This window comes from Tyto alba, unplaced genomic scaffold (genome assembly GCF_018691265.1).
Source record: "Tyto alba isolate M040663 unplaced genomic scaffold, T.alba_DEE_v4.0 Super-Scaffold_27, whole genome shotgun sequence".
NCBI lineage: Eukaryota > Metazoa > Chordata > Aves > Strigiformes > Tytonidae > Tyto > Tyto alba.
The window spans coordinates 27576467-27593904 of NW_024881301.1; the positions used below are offsets into that span (position 1 = coordinate 27576467).

Here is a 17438-nt window from a genome sequence, read left to right on the forward strand (position 1 = left end):
AGAACAAGCTGGCTAACTGATTCAGAGAAAATATTATGATGAGGTTTGGAGCAGTTTATTCAGAACATTTGAGATTGGCAAGAAAGACTTCATAAGTAGACAGTGTCTCCAGAGGATACCAAGCTTACATTTAAGCCTCAAGATTTACATAATTTACGTGATATTCAAGACTGAACTAAGTCCAAGATATTTAGGGTTTGAAAGGCATGTAGTGAAATACATGACATTTAACACTGCCACGGAAAAATGAAAGCAGAGAAGGAAATTATGCCTTTCATCTGTGTAGCATTTGGGAGGAAAGTTGTTCTTACCTACTTCTATTATTGAAATCCATTTCTCACTGTTACCAGAGTTTAATTACCAGAGCTAACAAGATTGTGCCACTAAACACAACCATGCTTGAATTACATACAGGGGGGTCAACTGAACCAATAGGAAATAGCCACAGTCTCAGGTTCATCGCTGAGTAAAACCTTCATTGCAGCACTCAAGATCAAATGAAAGCATTTCATTAAAGCAGGACACACAAATGAAACCATACCATGATTGCACTCTCAGGGATGGCAGCGATTTTGACAACCTTCTGCCCCAGTAAATATAATATAGAACTCTTGGATGTTAAGAAGTAATAAGGTGAGAGTGAAATAATTATGGAATTTGAATTGCTACTGCTTTTCCATTTAAACGTTTCTTTATGATTCTTGAAGGGTGTAATTGTTTTAGAATATTATATTTGGAATAAACTTGCTTTGTATACTATATGTATCATTGGTTTAATTGACAGTTTAATTACTGGTTTAATTATTTTTCTCTAAGTGGTAATTAAAACAGTTAATGAATAGGAATTTTCAGGCTCCAAACACCAATAGTCATTCAAAAGCTGTGGGTTTTCTTCAGATTTTTCATGAAATACTTCTTTATCTAGGGATAAAACTACTAGTTTTGAAAACTCTATAAACCTCTTGTCTTTGAGCACTAAAACTCTGTTAAATTTCCTCCTTTGAGCTGCACCAAATACTTCACATGAAAATTATTTCCTTCAGTAAAGCTGTCTTGTAGACTACTATTGGTAATAATTTGTTCTTGAAATTACTTGGGAGGATACCTGTATTGTTTTCATGCAAGCTGCCTGTCCTCTGCAGTAGCACGTCTGTCATTCTGTGTTATGTGTTTATTTGCACTGCAGCACCAAAAAGCCCCAGCTATGAACAGAGGTTAAACTAGCATGACTATTTGACAGGTCCAGGACATAAAGATGGCCTTTAAGCCAAACAGCAGCTTCACATATACTTGTCTAGTCAAGAATGGATAATTCTCCAGTGTTACAGTTTCTGCTATTAATGAAGCGTGGACAGATGACAGGCTGGTGATTTTGAAAGGTGAGAAGGTGCAGGGGTAGAGATGAAGGACCTCTGCTAAGTCAGTGGTGCAGGATGGAAGCAGCAGAGCTGACAATGCAGCAAGCTGTCAATCTGCTGCGTCCTTCTACCAAAAAAAGGAAGCAATTATCCCTAAATATTAAAGAGGCTTTGTGATGTCATGAAAAAGATGTTACATATATGCTCAGTGCTGCACTAATACTGCAGTCTTTTCACATGGAGAATCACCATTAGTTCATTTATTAACAGTCAATATCTGCAGTCTTCAGCATATATGAATCTCATGTATTTATACATCCTCAAGACCTTCCAGTCTCTGAAAAATAGTTTGACAGCAATGACTCAGCTTCAGTTTGCATCTTTGTCATCTTTTTTTATCAAAACCTTGCATACCAGTCTGTGAGGTTCCAGCCTGATTTGAATGCCAAAGAGGAGATGGAACAGCTGTAAGGGAACAACATTGATTTGAAACAGCAATCATGCACACAGGAAAAGTGGATTTCTTACAAATCAGGTCAAAGTGCAAAGTTCTATGTTCTCTTCCATTTGCAGATTAAAAAAAAAAAAAAAAAAACAAAACCAAAAAAACCACCATCTCTGCTATGAGGGACCTTATGTGCTACTATTTTAAGTTTTCCTCTTGTTCTGATAGGGAGAAGAGACCTCTGAAATGTTCTTTGTACATTTGGTAGACAATTGCAGAATAATTTTGGAATCCTTTCACATTTAATTTTGCAAAGTCAGCTTGGGAGCTGGGAGAGATGAAAGGGGTAAGAGGCAGAGATGGGCAGATGGAATTTCACCTGAAACATTTGTTGAATTTATGCACTAAGAGCTCTTACACAGTCACATCTTCCAGTTTAATGTTTTCTGCCCCCAGTGAAAAATAGCACTTCCCTTATCAAACTTATTTTTTACTCTGGTTTTCTCAGACAATATTTTTTTCCTCCTGTGTGTCACAGGCTTAAAAAAGTCAACAAACCATCATAACTATCTTTTGAAAAATGGCCATCATTTCAGCTGCGGATTACCAGCTTCCTTTCCCACTCTGCTTTTTCAGACTGCCTCTTTTGCCTGGAGCCTGAAGCTAAACAGAATTAGCTTGCTGTGATTGTCTCACCTGCAAAAGATCCCTTGGTACCCAGATATGATACCATGTCTCCTAAAAATTCTGTCAGGAAGGGAACAAGCATCAGTCCGTTAGCAGTCTCAGCCTTCTTGCCTGCCGTTTCACGCTTGTGTGTGATAGACAAACTGCTATAACAGAATCAGTTGCCAACAATAGAGAATATAAACATTTTGGTTTGCCTAAGGAAAGCTCTTCTACAGTGTTGCATATGAATGAGTTTTGCCTCTCAGGACTGAGAACCCTGCTCAGATAGATTATGATCAGTTTTGTCTAGGAGCTTACATTAGCATGTCCTGGCTCACTCTCATCAACCTAGATAGAGTGAAGGTAGGTCTAGACTTTGAACTTATCTTTCTTCATCCATTTCTCAATAAAAAAACTATCAACATTTCTCAGCAGATAACTTAGAGTGTGTGTCCTTCAGCAAATCTATAATGCAATTTGATGACTGCTCATTATGGCTTCTGCTCACTGTCTCACCTACCTTCCTTCTGTCTCAACCTCCCTTGAGTTAATGTAAGGATAGACTTAATGACCCACTTGTTTTTTTCCTTTCCTGCCTTTCTGTCATTCTGAAGTGAAGACCAGGGTCTTCCATCAGAATCACTTAGATGCAAGAACAACCACACAGGATCTCCCCGTGGCACCTTCTCTACCCTGGTAGCCTCTTTCTGACAGTTGTTCACATGGAAGTATAAGAGGACAAAACCAGAATGAGACTTCACCAAGAAACAAAATAAATTGCATTTTCTTTTTAACCCCATTTATCCTTCTGCATCCAAAGCATCCTATGGCAATGAATTCTCATGTAAGCGGCTTAGCAGCCAAGCCAGATTCGTTCCTGTGGTTTGAGAAGATGTGGAAGGGAAAAAATAGATCTTTCAGCTGCAGTCTATGAGAGGTTACCCATCATCATTGTATGACAAGACAGGATCATCTTTACCTGAACGTTTCCACAGCTTCTGGAGGAAGTTTGTTCTGGAACTTCATTACTACAAAATATTTCCTAATGATTAACCTAAATTTTCCACAGTGCAGCCAAAGTCCATTATTACATGGACTGGGCAAAGAAAGAGACACTAATTTGGGCAGGAAAGCAGAAAAAGGATATTCCAGACATCAGAGGCAGGGGAGAATTGGACAAACAGTTTGAAGTAGCATTGTATGGGAGAAGTGTGACCAGGGAAAAGACAAAGCAATATAAGCAGGTAGAAGTTATTCTGTCTGTCTGCATTTGGACAGGTCTGCAAACAGAAGTAACATGGGACAAAGTGGTGTGAGGCAGGATGGGAAATGCACACAAAAGAAGTTGCTCAAGGTAAATAAAATGGTGATAGCCAGTTTTGGACGCACCTTCCAGAAAGTACACTCTCTTTGCTTTAGTTTCACAGTGTTTTCTTTTAAGAGATTCCTTTTTCTTTGGTAATGTTTTAATGAATTGATTAGCTGGACCTAGATCAGTAGCCAGGACCTGGCAATGGCCGGGTGAAATTCACTCCTTCTGCTGTCTTTCAGTGTCACCTTGAGGGATTCAATGTCTGTCTTCCCCACTTATTCTAACCTCACAGGAGTGGAGAGAAAATATGTTAAATACTGGCAAATCTTCAGATATCAAGTGGCGGATACATCTGTATATAAACACAGCTGGTTGAATACATATTCATATCACTACTTATCATTACGTGATAAAAGGGACCATGCAATACCTGAAGTGGGTAGATTTCTTGAAATAATTGCTGTTTGTGTCTTAGACAGTACCCTCTCTTTCACTGGTAGATTAACTCCAGTACGCTGTACATCTGGTATATAGGTACAGAATTAGAGCAGTGACAACATGTGAATTAGAAGAGTGCAAAAAAAAAAAAAAAAAAAGGAGCTACAGCATTTTACGTGCACAGGAAGATGTTACCAGGTCAATTTGATCAGACTACTGACCAGAGCCTGGCAGTGGCTATCAGTACTTCTTTGGAAATTCGTAACGTCCTTCCAGGAGAAAATGGGTTGCTGTTAAGTAGTGATGATGGATAATTTCTACTTTGTTTAATCTGCGTGAAATAAATCTTCATAGAAAGTTATTAATCAAGATATCTTTGTTGTTCTTCAAATCATAATCCTTTAATGATTTTTCCATCTGTTACTTTTTACTTTTGTGTAAAACAGTCAGTCAATTTTGCAGGTGGAGAAGTGCAGCATTTTTTCATCTGGGCCAGAGAAAATGGAAATGCAGCATTTCTTAATTCCAGCTAAGAATGTCTGTGCAGAGATGGTCAAACAACTTTGAGTTAGTTACGCTAATGCTTTTAGAAGCATATCCACTCATTATATTAATTTTGATGACTCAGGGAAAGAAAAGTGTTTTTAACATGCCTAATGGGACTTTTGGCCATCTTCCCAACAGCTACCTAAAAATTGCTGGGGTGATTGCTCACTATTGATTTTAGCTGTAGATTTAGCCATTGATTTCAGGAAGTCAGGAATGGCAGATGGACCAGCACAATAGAATGCAAACAGGATTACAAGGAGAAAAATATTGTGAAGATTCCTGTTGAATTTCCACTAATTTCCTTTGTTCCAATTAGTTTCCAATTGCACTGTGGATGTCTGGTAAGCAGGGAGATAGCAGTAATGCAGCAAACCACACTGGCTTGCCAATAAATGGCACCTTGTTACTTCAAACTGGCAAGAAATGCCATTACAATTTGGATATTTGGTTACATGGCAGGGGGCATTCAAAGACAGCCCCTACAACAAGGGGCTGTCTAGGTAAGGAATAACTGACTGAGCACAAGGAGATGCTGTACTTGACAGACTAAGTGTGGTAACTGCAAACCTAGTTAGTAGGTAATGAAGCTGTCTTCTAGCTGAGGAAGTAGCAGTGAGTACAGGCTGAGTTGCTTTCTGCAATATCTCATTGGAGGAGGACAAAGATGCATGTGAGATGATAGTATGCTTGAAATTGTCTGCTGTTAAACTGCTTATCAGAGCTGGTCAAGGTTAGAAGGTTTCATGAAAGCCTGGACTGAAGGTGTTGCCTGACTCTGCTTCTCTGGAATGTCCTTGTATGTTGCTAAGGAAACTGGAAAGGAGATAAAAGAAAGATACTCGTAGTTATTCAGATGAAAAAATCTCAGATGAATGAGGGAGGCTACATATTTTCTGTTTAGTAACAGGGCCAAACTGTGTCTCTAAACTGCAGGCCTTGTTGCACAGGGGAGAAATGTGAAAAGAAACCACATGGTAGCAGCAAAAGGACTGCACTTTTGACAGCCTCTGCTGGATTCCCTTTTTCCTGATCTTGGTAAAAACAGATCAGCCACCTTTGAACACATGCAGTGTCCAGTTTCAGTCCACCATCTGAATCCTTCAAAGACAGAGAGCCTGGCTCTACCTTCTCTGTTACCTTGCTTGCATCTTCCTGTCCAAACCACAAATCCTGTATAGGACCCTGTATGGACATAATTAAAGTAACATTTCAGCACAGTCAATCATGGGATTTTAACCCTACAACCTCCCTGTCATCTATTATTCCCATTTTCAGGGGATAAATACAGACAAAGGAGGATATAAGTGATTTAAGAGAAAGAGGAAAAGGTGGAGAGGGTTTTGACTGGAAAATGAGCTGAATCTATGTCACTAGACTTTCAGTATCATGCACCTTTTTATTTTTAAGCATTGTTTCCACATGTATTAGTCTGCTATATTCCCCTTTATCCTTTCCTGATATGAGTTATAGCTTAGTCTTCTCTGGTTTTTGCCTCTGGTTTCCACTTCTCTGACTAGTAGCAGTCTGACCCAAAGCCTTTAGCCTACAAAATAACCGGGGATGCACAATGGAATGCAGAGATACAGACTTTTTCCTATGACCGTCAAGGGAATGCTCTGTTGAAGTCATTTTATCAAACCAGATTTTCATTGTCACTGAATGGTGGTTTTTATTAAAAAAAAAAAAAAAAAAAAAAAAAAAAAGAAAAGAAGACAAAGCCAGGAGAGAATGCCATTGGTTGGAGGGACCTGTGGCCACTGAGATGCCAAATCAAAGAAAACCAAGGTGTTTAGACTACTCATCATCCTGTTCAGTTCCAAATAGCTGGATCTTGGACTCACAAAGCTTATGTATGATCCAAATAAGTTCATGCCGTAATTCACCCTGTGTACTACTGAGAAGAAAAATGCAGTTGAAAAAATGTGAGGTCATCCATTAACAATCAAGAAGACTGTGTTTCATCTCTTCCTTATGGCCACTCCATCCCCAAAGGATCTTCTAGCTTCTGGATCACAGAGATGTAAAATTATTGTTACTCCTTTCAGCGTGGAGGACCTGCAGTTTCCTATGTATGTGGCATCTTCTAAGTGAGAATTCCTGCAGAATGGCAACCCACATATTCTGAATTACGTTAGTGTTTCCAGCCTGCTTCTCTCCCGTCCAATCTTACCTGATATTTGACTGTCTTTGGAACCAGCAGAGAAAATTACCACATCGATTGCAAAGGTCCTGCTAAGCTAGCATTTCTACTATCAGGACACTGAGTTTGGCAGTTTCAGTAAATTTCAGTATCTCTGTCTAATCCTTCACTGCCTTCTACCAAAGGGGTTTTGGTCAAACTGAGTGATGAATGGGTGTAGACTGAAGAGAGATTTACATCCACTCTCCAATCAGTTTAAACCATTGTCAACAACTAGAGACGCAATAAGGAGGAGAGGATAAGATTCATCAATACTGTGGGAACCTGCCCACATAGAAGTTCTTTCCCTGGGATGGGAAAAATTGCCTCTCTTGCAGGAAACCAGTTTAAGTATACGTAACTCAGTTAAAAGGCTTTTTTTCCTCCTACTAAATGATTTGGAAACAAATGCTGATTTTTATTTTTTTTTCCTGACCTACTTCTTATTAAATTGTATTAAACAAGATTAAGCATGCATTTGCATCAGCAACAACATTTTACAGTCAAATGCTGGATGACAGAAAGAGCTAGCTTACTTTCTCTCCAATTCCATGCCATGAATCAGTGAATTAATTTAGCAGTGGATGTGGAGAACAGTGTCATGAAGCCTGTTTTATAGCCAGCCATCAGTGGTGTGCAGTGAAATTCCTGTAATGAGCAAATCCGTCAGACAGACAAACTGCTCTGAAATTTGAACGTTGTAGAAAGTAGAATGAGAAGTCCCAATCCCAATTCCTGAAGGACAGTACCTGCCAGTATTGACTTATATGATTTTGGTTTTTTTCAGGACACTTCATTATCTATTATAAAAAAAGTTCCTTTATTCATGTGAATAATTCTTGTGATACTCTGTAAAATACCTTGCACAAATAAGAAGTGCTTGCTTGAATAGGAGCTCCAGAATTGGATCCTATGGGAATGACTTCAGCAGGGATTCCTAAAGAATGTCTCATTCTTAGTGAAAATCTTAGACTTAGTTGATTAGAAATAATACAGAACCATGTGCTATTTGTAAATATTTGCTGTCACTTAGTGTATGTCTAACCTACAGTAAGCATAATTCTCAGACTGTTGTCTGACTTATTTCAATGGAGCCTGAAGCAAGAGAAAAGCTTACACCTTTCAGCTGACCACCACAGAGACCCTGAAGTGGATGGATAGCAGAAGTCAGACATTTAGCAAGGACAGAGAAGTCACTGGTGCAGCTATGTGACAGAGAAATCAGAACACACCAGGATCAAATTTATTTTTGGAGCTGTCCAGCTTCTGATTGTGAACTAAAATAACAGATATCGAAGCAGGACTATTGTAGAATAATGCATTAAAACCAGGGAAAAAAACCCGAACCACCTCAATATTTTGTATATAAAAAATAAAAATTGTAATCGTATTTATCAGATAGAGCCCTATGAAAATGATCCTAACTGTGAATATTTGGTCAACGTGGTAACACTAAAGGAGGGCTCAATGAGGAAGACAGCTGTGATTGAAATGGAAATTATTTCTGAAAAAAATGAAGAACTATTTTAAAAATGGATTTAGATGAACTTCATTCATGTGTGTTTACTAAACTCGAAGGCCACAGCCTGGAAGTGTGAAATGCACCTTTTGCTTGTCAAAAATCAAGACCATCTGACATCAGAAGTGTTGGGGTGTGAAGCAACCTACAGGGCTTGACCCACAGTAAAAAGCTTCAGAAAAAGCAATGAATACAAAGGGGTTCTGAGGGGCAGACAGGACTCCAGGATGTCATGATGGCTTAATTACCATGTCCCCACTGACCGAAACCAGTAAAAATGCTGCAAGATTTCTGCATGTGTTTTGCAGTTTAATTGTAGTCTTTAAGCTCTGAAAGACCAAGGCACAATAGTTCCAAATATCAGACCCAGGGAATCACCAAAACTGACAATTTGAGTACATTAAGCTGTGTACTTACCATTAGTACCATTCATGCTTCTGTGCCTTCACTGATGAACATATTCCTGGCTCCAGAAAGTCAGCTGCCACTGTTATAGACAGAGCTGCAAGCGGCATTCTGTATTTCATAACCCTGAGCTCCATTCCCATTATTACTCCTTATGGCAATTTTAAAGATGTGCCTTATTTAAATAAGCTTTTCTTCATCAAAATAACTGTAACAGATGTTTTGTGTTCTATTTGGTTTGCTACGTGCTAGCACTGCAGAGAGAGATTAAATTAACTCCCCAAGTAGCGTATTTCTAGGGTGAAACTAAACAAGAAGAAATCCAAGCCTGTGTCCGAGGGAAAGGCAAGCAGATATTCAAGGTACAGGTAGATTTGCAGTACTGCCCTTACTGATTCTTTACATGGTATCATTGTTTGCAATGAAAAGTGTGCGTCACGTTCCCAAGACCTGCGTGTGTTACCACATTGTGATAGCGGAGTTCAATTAATACTGAAGCTGTGGATAACTTCTTAACCACAATTCCCTATATTTCACTAATGTTCAGATGTTTTTATGTATCAATAATCTTTTTCTACTGTACAGATTTATATATATATCACAATTAAAACTGTTATTGGAGAAGGGTATTGGGCTACACAGCTAGAATTTGACAAAATTAAATTAAAATTCTTTGAAAAAAATAAAAATCTTTTTAAAAATTCTGGTTAGCAATCAAATTAAAAATCATTTGAGAAAATTTAAAATATTTTTTTAAATTCTTGTTAGCAATTCCTTGAGGTTGCATCATGGAAGCTTCATTACACTGCATACATTTTGATAACCGAGGCTGCCACAGCAGTGTTTCTTTAAAAAAATAATAATAATAAAAAGAATATATATTTAAAGCCTTTTGTATACTGGGAAAATAAGCCCAAACAGTGTACAAATCCAGTAGTGAAGTATCTGTCATGATTTTTGCCTTGCTTGTCATCATTAACGGAACGATAGATCCACCCACGAGTCACTAGCACCATGACAAACCATGTTATGCCAGAATGACAACTTTTCTCATCTAAATGAAAAAAGAAGTCAAGAAAATGTCGCTGTTCCCAGATTGAAGTCTTCTGACAAAACAAAGATAATGACACCACAACAGTCTTTCTCAACAGATGCCTTTTACTATAACTTTGATTTGAGAAGCACGCGTTGAACACAGGATATTCTCCAAGGCATTAATCGTGAGTAGGGATCTCAGGACTGATTCTATTCTCTGCTCTCCAAGTCTGGATATATGGAGTTATTTTGATTGTATCTCCATTTGAGAACTGAACCATTTTGAACTGAACTAGTGGGGCAGAATGTATTTAAGTGTGAACTTAAGAACTTGTGCACTATATTGATGTAGGATTTCTTCTGTGTATACCAGCACATTTTTGTGTTGAGTACCTTGTGCCCCACACATGGGAAAAAAAAAAAAAAATAGTGCTGTTTGAACTGCTTTTAGCAGAGCTAAATGCTGCTTAGGTTGAATTATTTATTTCAGCCTGGAGTAAGTTCTAACAGAGGGCTTGGTTTTTCAAGCTGCTGAGACAGTGAAGTTAAAGGTGCTTGGTATCTCACACAGTTAAACTCAGAGATGTCAGAAGATAGGCTGACATCAGAAGATTGATGATGTCAGAAGACAGGAGACAGAAGATAGGCTGAATTATAACAGAAAGCATTTGCTACGTATAGTGAGCTATTATCCTATAGAAAGAGAATTTATGTTAAAAAAAAAAAAAAAAAAAAAAAAAGGCAAACAGAGATTAAGCCAGCTAGAAAAGCTAGGTTGAATGTTTACATTGATACCTCAGACAGATAAAGCATGAGCTCACACTTAGGAAAGTGGTTAGTTTGACACTTCATTCCTGCACATTCAGGCTTAGCAGTTGCTGTGGGCACAGCTGAACCTTAGCTCCCTGCAAGGAGGACTGTGTGACTGGCATGGTGGGGTCCTCCCAGGCCGCAGCGTGGTTATTATCAGAGCTCGCAGCCCTCCGTTTTTGCAGAAGAGGAGCGAAAGCACAGAGAGATTAATGGAGCTTGTGCGAGGTTGTTCTGGAAGTCTGTGGTAGAGATGGGACGTGCCAGATTTCATGCTACCTTTCTGACAGTCTGACTGTCCTTTCTCCCACTCCTGATGAGGAATGTTCATCATTTATTGTCAAAGAAATAACTGTCAGTAGCTATACCTGCTCAGCTAACCTTACCAGCTGCTGTTGTTGCTTCTTGAAATCAACATAAAGTGTTTTCAGGTCCCTGCAGTGTGCTTCCATGGTTTCTTTGCTGTGCTAAGAGGAGCCCCATGGCATGCTTCTGTTGTTTTTTAGCTGTGCTCTGAAACCCTGACAATCCATATCTCTTCTCTGCAGTTCTGTCCTGCCAGTGCGGTCCTGCCAGTTCATGCGTATGTGTATCTCCTTCCGAGGCACATACAGACATGTGCTTCTGTTCTCTTTGCACATCTTTTTCATTCCTTCACATAATTTATTCATGCCAGTTTGTCATCAACTACTGTATTTCTACCCGTTCACTATTTAGTGGACAGTAAAGAAATGGTATAACACAGAACGGCACAGCGTGAGAAAAAAGTACACCAGGGAGTTGGTGGACTGAGTGGTCATATGTAGAAGACTCAGAAAGGTATTCCAGTTTAATCCCTGCCATGTCAGATGTTATTGCTCACTGAGGGACTGATTCTTCAGGCACTTGTGCGCCAAAATCCCACAGATACAGTCCGTTTCTGTAATTGAAGACTTGCAGTTTCAAATCCTTGGAAAACAAGGTTTTCTTCAGCTAACTGAAGAGATGCCCCAGGCCTCTCTTCAATCTCTGTAGATGCAGTTGCAGGTGACTGTTCTGTCAAGACACTGAATGACACTTGACTGCAGGCCTGTAATTAGCACTACTGATGTAAATGAACCTGTTCACAGGTTTAAAATTAAACACATGAACCATCATTAACAGGATCAGGACCTGAACTGATATGCTCTGTGTGTATGTTGTGTGCACTGTCACTCAATGCCAAGGTAAGCATATCTGCTTCCACCACTGTTTTCTTTCAGCTGAATAACAAGGCTGAAGAATCCTAAATGTGTGTGGAAATGCTAAAAGCTACAGTAAGTTGTTAATAATTTAGAGAAGTAGTTTACCTCCAATTGGATTGTACCCTTAAAACATCTTATGTCGTTTTCCACAACTTTAAATGTCGATTTTTTGTTCTTCTCCTATGTTTTATCTCCTGATGAATTGGGAAGGTGGACAAGATGGCCAGTCTCTACAACATACATGTCCGCACAGGTTGCTTCTGTAATACAGGAGCCTGCCAGATGCATTTGGGTATAAGCAATGAGGACATCCAAAGGAACCTGCAGGTTAGTTTCTGAATGAGATTACATGATATATTGCCCATGGAAAATACCTAGAATGAGTGATTCAGGAGACATCTTCTGGAAATCAGTTCTGAATTTCCTAAGGATAGGAGGTTTGAAGGGAGAAGAAAATCTGGCTCTGTATCAAAAAAAAAACCCTAACTAGTTAAAAGCTAAAGTAGATGTACCATGTCCTGTGGTTTTGAGTCTCTGTGACTTTAAGAATGAAGGTAAATTTGATTTGCTTTCCCTGACCTTTCAAGTCAATTGCCATGTTAAAGAACTAAATGAACTGAAATTCAATTCATTGAAATGGAGTGTTGAAACAAAATCATTTGCTGGACCCAAAGCAGTACGCGTTGCTTATTTTTATTTCATTGGAAAATATGAAAATGTGGCTTCTTGTTCTGATTTGGAATTACATGAAATCCAGAATTCCTGCAGAACAGAAGTTCCTAGACAATTCATCTCATGTCGTTCCTTAAGTATCCTTAATTATACTTAATAATGTTCAAGTGTTACAGACCTACTGCTGTTGGATGTTGCAGTTTAAAAGGCTTACACAAACTGGACAAGAAACAATAAATGAGAATACATAGTGAATCTCAGAGAGTGAAGTAAATTTAGATGACATTTGCCTAGATAACTGGTGTGTTAGATTGTTAGAACATGAATGTAAAGACTGTTTTCTAGATGACTAATATTTTCCATAAACTGTCATTAAAAGATGTGTAGCAGGATGTATTACAATGAAGTGGGGGAGGCTTCGTGTCTGCATATTTGTCAGTGTTTGAGATTACAGTAAATTAATAAGAACAATCCAAAGTTTTATTAATGGTATTCTTCAAAAGATAAAAAACTTCCAATGTTTGTATTGATATTATATCTCCCTTATAATTTCACAGAGATATTTAGATAACTTTTGCAAACACATTTAAATGCAAGATTGATAGCACAAGTTCTTAAATGGGAAGAGCTATTTACTAACTTCCTTGGCAAGACGGTGCTTTGATTTGCCATGGAAAGCTCCATGTTCATAGTCTGCTCATGCATAATCTGTCTAAAAACAGGTGAGTGATACTTGAATTTTCAAGGCGGAGCAGGTTCCCCAAGATACTCTGAGAAAGCAAAAAAGATCTACCCTTCTGATGAAGTGCTAAATGCCAAATGACCGGTTACAGTGCTCTTGGATCTCTTTATATAGGGAGGATTTTGCTAAGGAGTGGATGGCCTCTTATAGGTCTGTACCATATTAATAAAGCTGAACATTCAAATGGTGATAGGCCAAACCCAAACTTACAAAGAGACACTTAATCTGCCAAAAGTGGTATGATGAGGTGGTGCAGTCAAGCAGTCATTATTTTGGGACATCCTCATCAGTCCTTTGAGAAAGATCTAGATGAGTTATTGACAACATTACCATGTAGGGGAAGGCATATTTTATCACATTATTTGCACATATATTTCAATTTCACCTTTTCCCATGGTGCTGACTGTGTTCTTCCTTCCCTGATGAAAATTTCCATGTATAAAATGCCCGAGAGGGAGGAGTTTCTGTCCTAGAGAGTCCCTGGAGAAGCGTAGTTAGTTTTCTTAGGATGTTAGGTAGAAACTCATTTACTTACTTGCACAGCAGGAACCTCTCTCCTCGGTCAATGAATCAATACTTGGCAGAAGGTTACATGTATATGAACAGATGCAACCTAATTTTGCAAATGTTGCTTCTGCTCTATTATCAAGGATAAAAACTACATCACTGCATTAAAATATTTACTACTGTATTGCATGCTTTGCCATAGAGGGATTTTTTTTTCTCAGTGCATAAATGGCATCTGTGTTCATTGAACTGTGACATTTCTTGCTTAAAAAAGCTCTCATGTAAATAATCCATTCACACTTCCATGTTTATGTAACAGAAAAGTGTAAATAAATTCTTAGAAGAAAAAAAAAAAAAGACAGCTGCTGCATTTACAGGACTAAGGATGCTGATTTAGGACTAAATCTTGTGTCCATTGGTGGGATAATGTTAGATGGATGAACAAAGAGGGTCTCTAGCTTGTCTCACTGGAGGTGAGTGGCAGCATTCACTGACCCACTTACTGAAGGAGAAACTTCTGCTCTAAAGGAGAGTTTTCCAGAGAATGCCTTATGAAAGACATATCAAATGGAGGCGTATCTATGTGGAGGCCACTATTAGGGTATTTAAAGCATTTTTCAACAAAGATTTTTCATGAGTGTCAACCTGTGTTCTTCAAAGGAGGAAATGTTAGGGGGAAGACTGTTTCATTCCATCCTGAAAGCAATGTGTTGGCTGGATCAGCAAGACAGATTTACTTCATATTCCAATGACAAAGGAAGTAATCTTGGATGTTGGAGTTCTAGATTAAAGTCTCTGCTTTGCTAATATCCCAGACCACTTCTCAGCTGTATAGCTATCCATTGGACTATTTAACATGAGCCATGAATTGATAGTATAAAATGAAACCGTTCTGACAGTAAGTATCAAGAAAACTGCCCCAGAAAAATCAGCAGTCTCATGGTTTGTTCACTCATCTGAGTGTAATATTGCAGGTTAAATCACAGTGAACTATGCAGATGAGACCGGAATAAGCCTGGAGACTGCCCTAGCTAATAGGCCATCCTGGGATATACAAACTTTTTCTAATTCTTGACATGTTTTTGAGACGTCTCACTTGCCTTAGGGTAGAATAGGACAAGCATCACTAAATTATCTTCTTCCCAGCCTGAGTAACTAATAAAATAGTTGTTTTGTTTTGTTTTGTTTTTTCCCCATTTTTTCTTTGTATTCATGAGTTAACTTTGTACTTTTGTAAACAGTTTTTTGGGTTAGAATTAAGAGGTCTGTTTATAACTTTGTAAAATTAGAGGGAAATAAAGTTTGTCATAATACCTCTCTGGTTTTCTTCCTATTTCAAATTAGGCTGGCCACGTCTGTGGAGATGATATGGACCTAGTTGATGGGCGTCCCACTGGTTCTGTGAGAATATCCTTTGGCTACATGTCTTCTTTTGAAGATGCACAGACTTTTTTGAAATTCATCATAGCCACCAGACTTTCTGAGTTGGACACTGAGATTCCCTTCCAGTCCTCTCTTACAAAGCTGACAAGAGAGTCTGTCCCAGATGACCACCCTTCCTGTAACAATGCAGATAAATTGTCTCCAGTACCATACCTCTTGGACAGAGAACTCAGGAACAGTTCGTCTGTGACAAAGATGACTGACAACTGGCAGCCACCAGAGGCTGGGGCAGAAAGCATAAGGGCAGCCGTTTCTGAGACTGCAGTGCCAACATGTAGAAGAGGTGGCAAGCCCATCACTGTCACCAACATTTACCTCTACCCGATCAAATCCTGCTCTGCGTTTGAGGTATATGCTTTGAATCATCCTTAAATATTCCTCTCAACTTCGTGTTTTTCCTAACCTCTCTCAGACACGTCAACCAGGAGTAGCATGTGCATGAGATACTAGGAAGCAGAATGTGCACACCCATTTTTCCTTTTCTCCAGTTTCTAAGATCAAGTCCTGCATGCTAAAGTACTTTGAAGGATTTTCAGTTAGACTGAAGTTGCAGGATGCAAATGTGTCTTCTGCTCTCCCCTCCCTGCCAATAGACAAATCTGCACATAATATGCAGTCTTGAGGAAAATAGTTGGATTTGCAAAACTTGACTAAAATATAATCAAGTAATTAGTATGCTTTTACAGAATGACGTGTGATGGACTGTAGGCATTGATGGGTAGGCAGCAATTGAGAAATAACTTGATTAACATGTTATAATTGAGAGGAGGCTGATTTACATTACAAAGAAATGTTATCATTAAAAATACATTTGCAACAGAAATATGACATTTAAGTGTTGCTGCACTATTTGAAAGTTCGCTCTTTGAAGATTTTAATTGCTTTTTTACCAAGTTAATAATATCAGCACCTTAACTGTGACTTATTTTTTTAAATAATGCATGATGAAATAGGTGTATGGCCCACACGTGACCTAGAATGTGACTCTGCTTAGTGCCATACTGGGAAGTGATTTAATGAATGTCAATATCAGTATAACTTTCCCTATGAAAATTTGCTGGTGTAGGTCACTGTCTCACATCTGAGTGAAAATTGGGGTCAAACCCTGTGACAAATCACCTGCATTTAAAATATGGCTTCTGAACTGATTTGATCATGATTTTTTTTTTTCCTTAATGCAAAAAGAGGCTGGGGAATTAAAGCACAGACTGTTAAATGATCAACAAAACATCTGTATTTTTAAAATTTGCTTTGGTTTATGATGTCTTTAATTCAGAGGCACAATTTTGAGTATTAAATGAGACTTGAACAAACAATTTCCATGCCTTATTAACCACCCACTAAATCAAACTGCTTAGAAAATCAAAATAATCCCACATTTCATGTGAAAATGTTTTAACATTTGTTTAAATGTTGCAGTTGTTATAGCTGTATTACAGAAGCTGCTGAAATATGTTGCAGCAGCATTTGGGCCCCTTTGGGGTTAAATTCTGTTTTTAACATACAGGCTGGTGTTGTGAGATACATACCACAACATGCAGTACTAGGAAGGCTTTGAAGTGATTGTGCCCAGGAGCAGGTAAGACATACCTCAGCATGAAAGACAGCTTATGTTTCCCCCCAAGCTGAGCCAGGTTTCTTCTCTTCAAGCTCTGTGAAGGGAAACGACTCTAGGTGATAAATTCATATAAACCTGGTACTCCCTGGCAGACAGAACTGCTATTTTATATGGAGGTGGAAAATCCCTATTCCTTGTGCATACTTCTTGTGCCAGGCCTGTGTTAACGGAGCCAGCATTAAAGCAGGGTTCATCTTACCTCAACTTACCCCTCCAAAGTTGCATACTAATCTGTAAGCAGTGAGAGGTGGACCCTTGCTAATTCATCTTCTCATAAAACAGGCATCTGCAGTAGGAAAAAGGATTTGTTCCTGGATATTTCTGTCTCTTTCCATTGACTACAGGAGGGATTCAAGGCACCTTGGATTACACAGCTAACATTAGCTGATTTGAATAGTTTAAAAATACAGATATTAAAATTACAACTATATTATGAGGTTTAGTTTTGCATGCCTAGAATAATTTTTGAAGTCTAGTGTGTTCTGGTTTGATATTTTTTGGTAACAATTTATCA

General features: G+C 38.5%; 1 protein-coding gene across 1 annotated transcript in view; it reads left to right on the forward strand.

Annotated features, from left to right (window-relative positions):
* Positions 1 to 17438, forward strand: part of MOCOS (molybdenum cofactor sulfurase) — a 223861-nt gene that overhangs the window by 174546 nt on the left and 31877 nt on the right. The window contains exons 7-8 of the mRNA XM_042798201.1: positions 12153 to 12269; positions 15208 to 15654. Of these exons, the coding sequence (XP_042654135.1) occupies positions 12153 to 12269; positions 15208 to 15654 (564 nt within the window). The remainder of the gene's footprint in view (positions 1 to 12152; positions 12270 to 15207; positions 15655 to 17438) is intronic.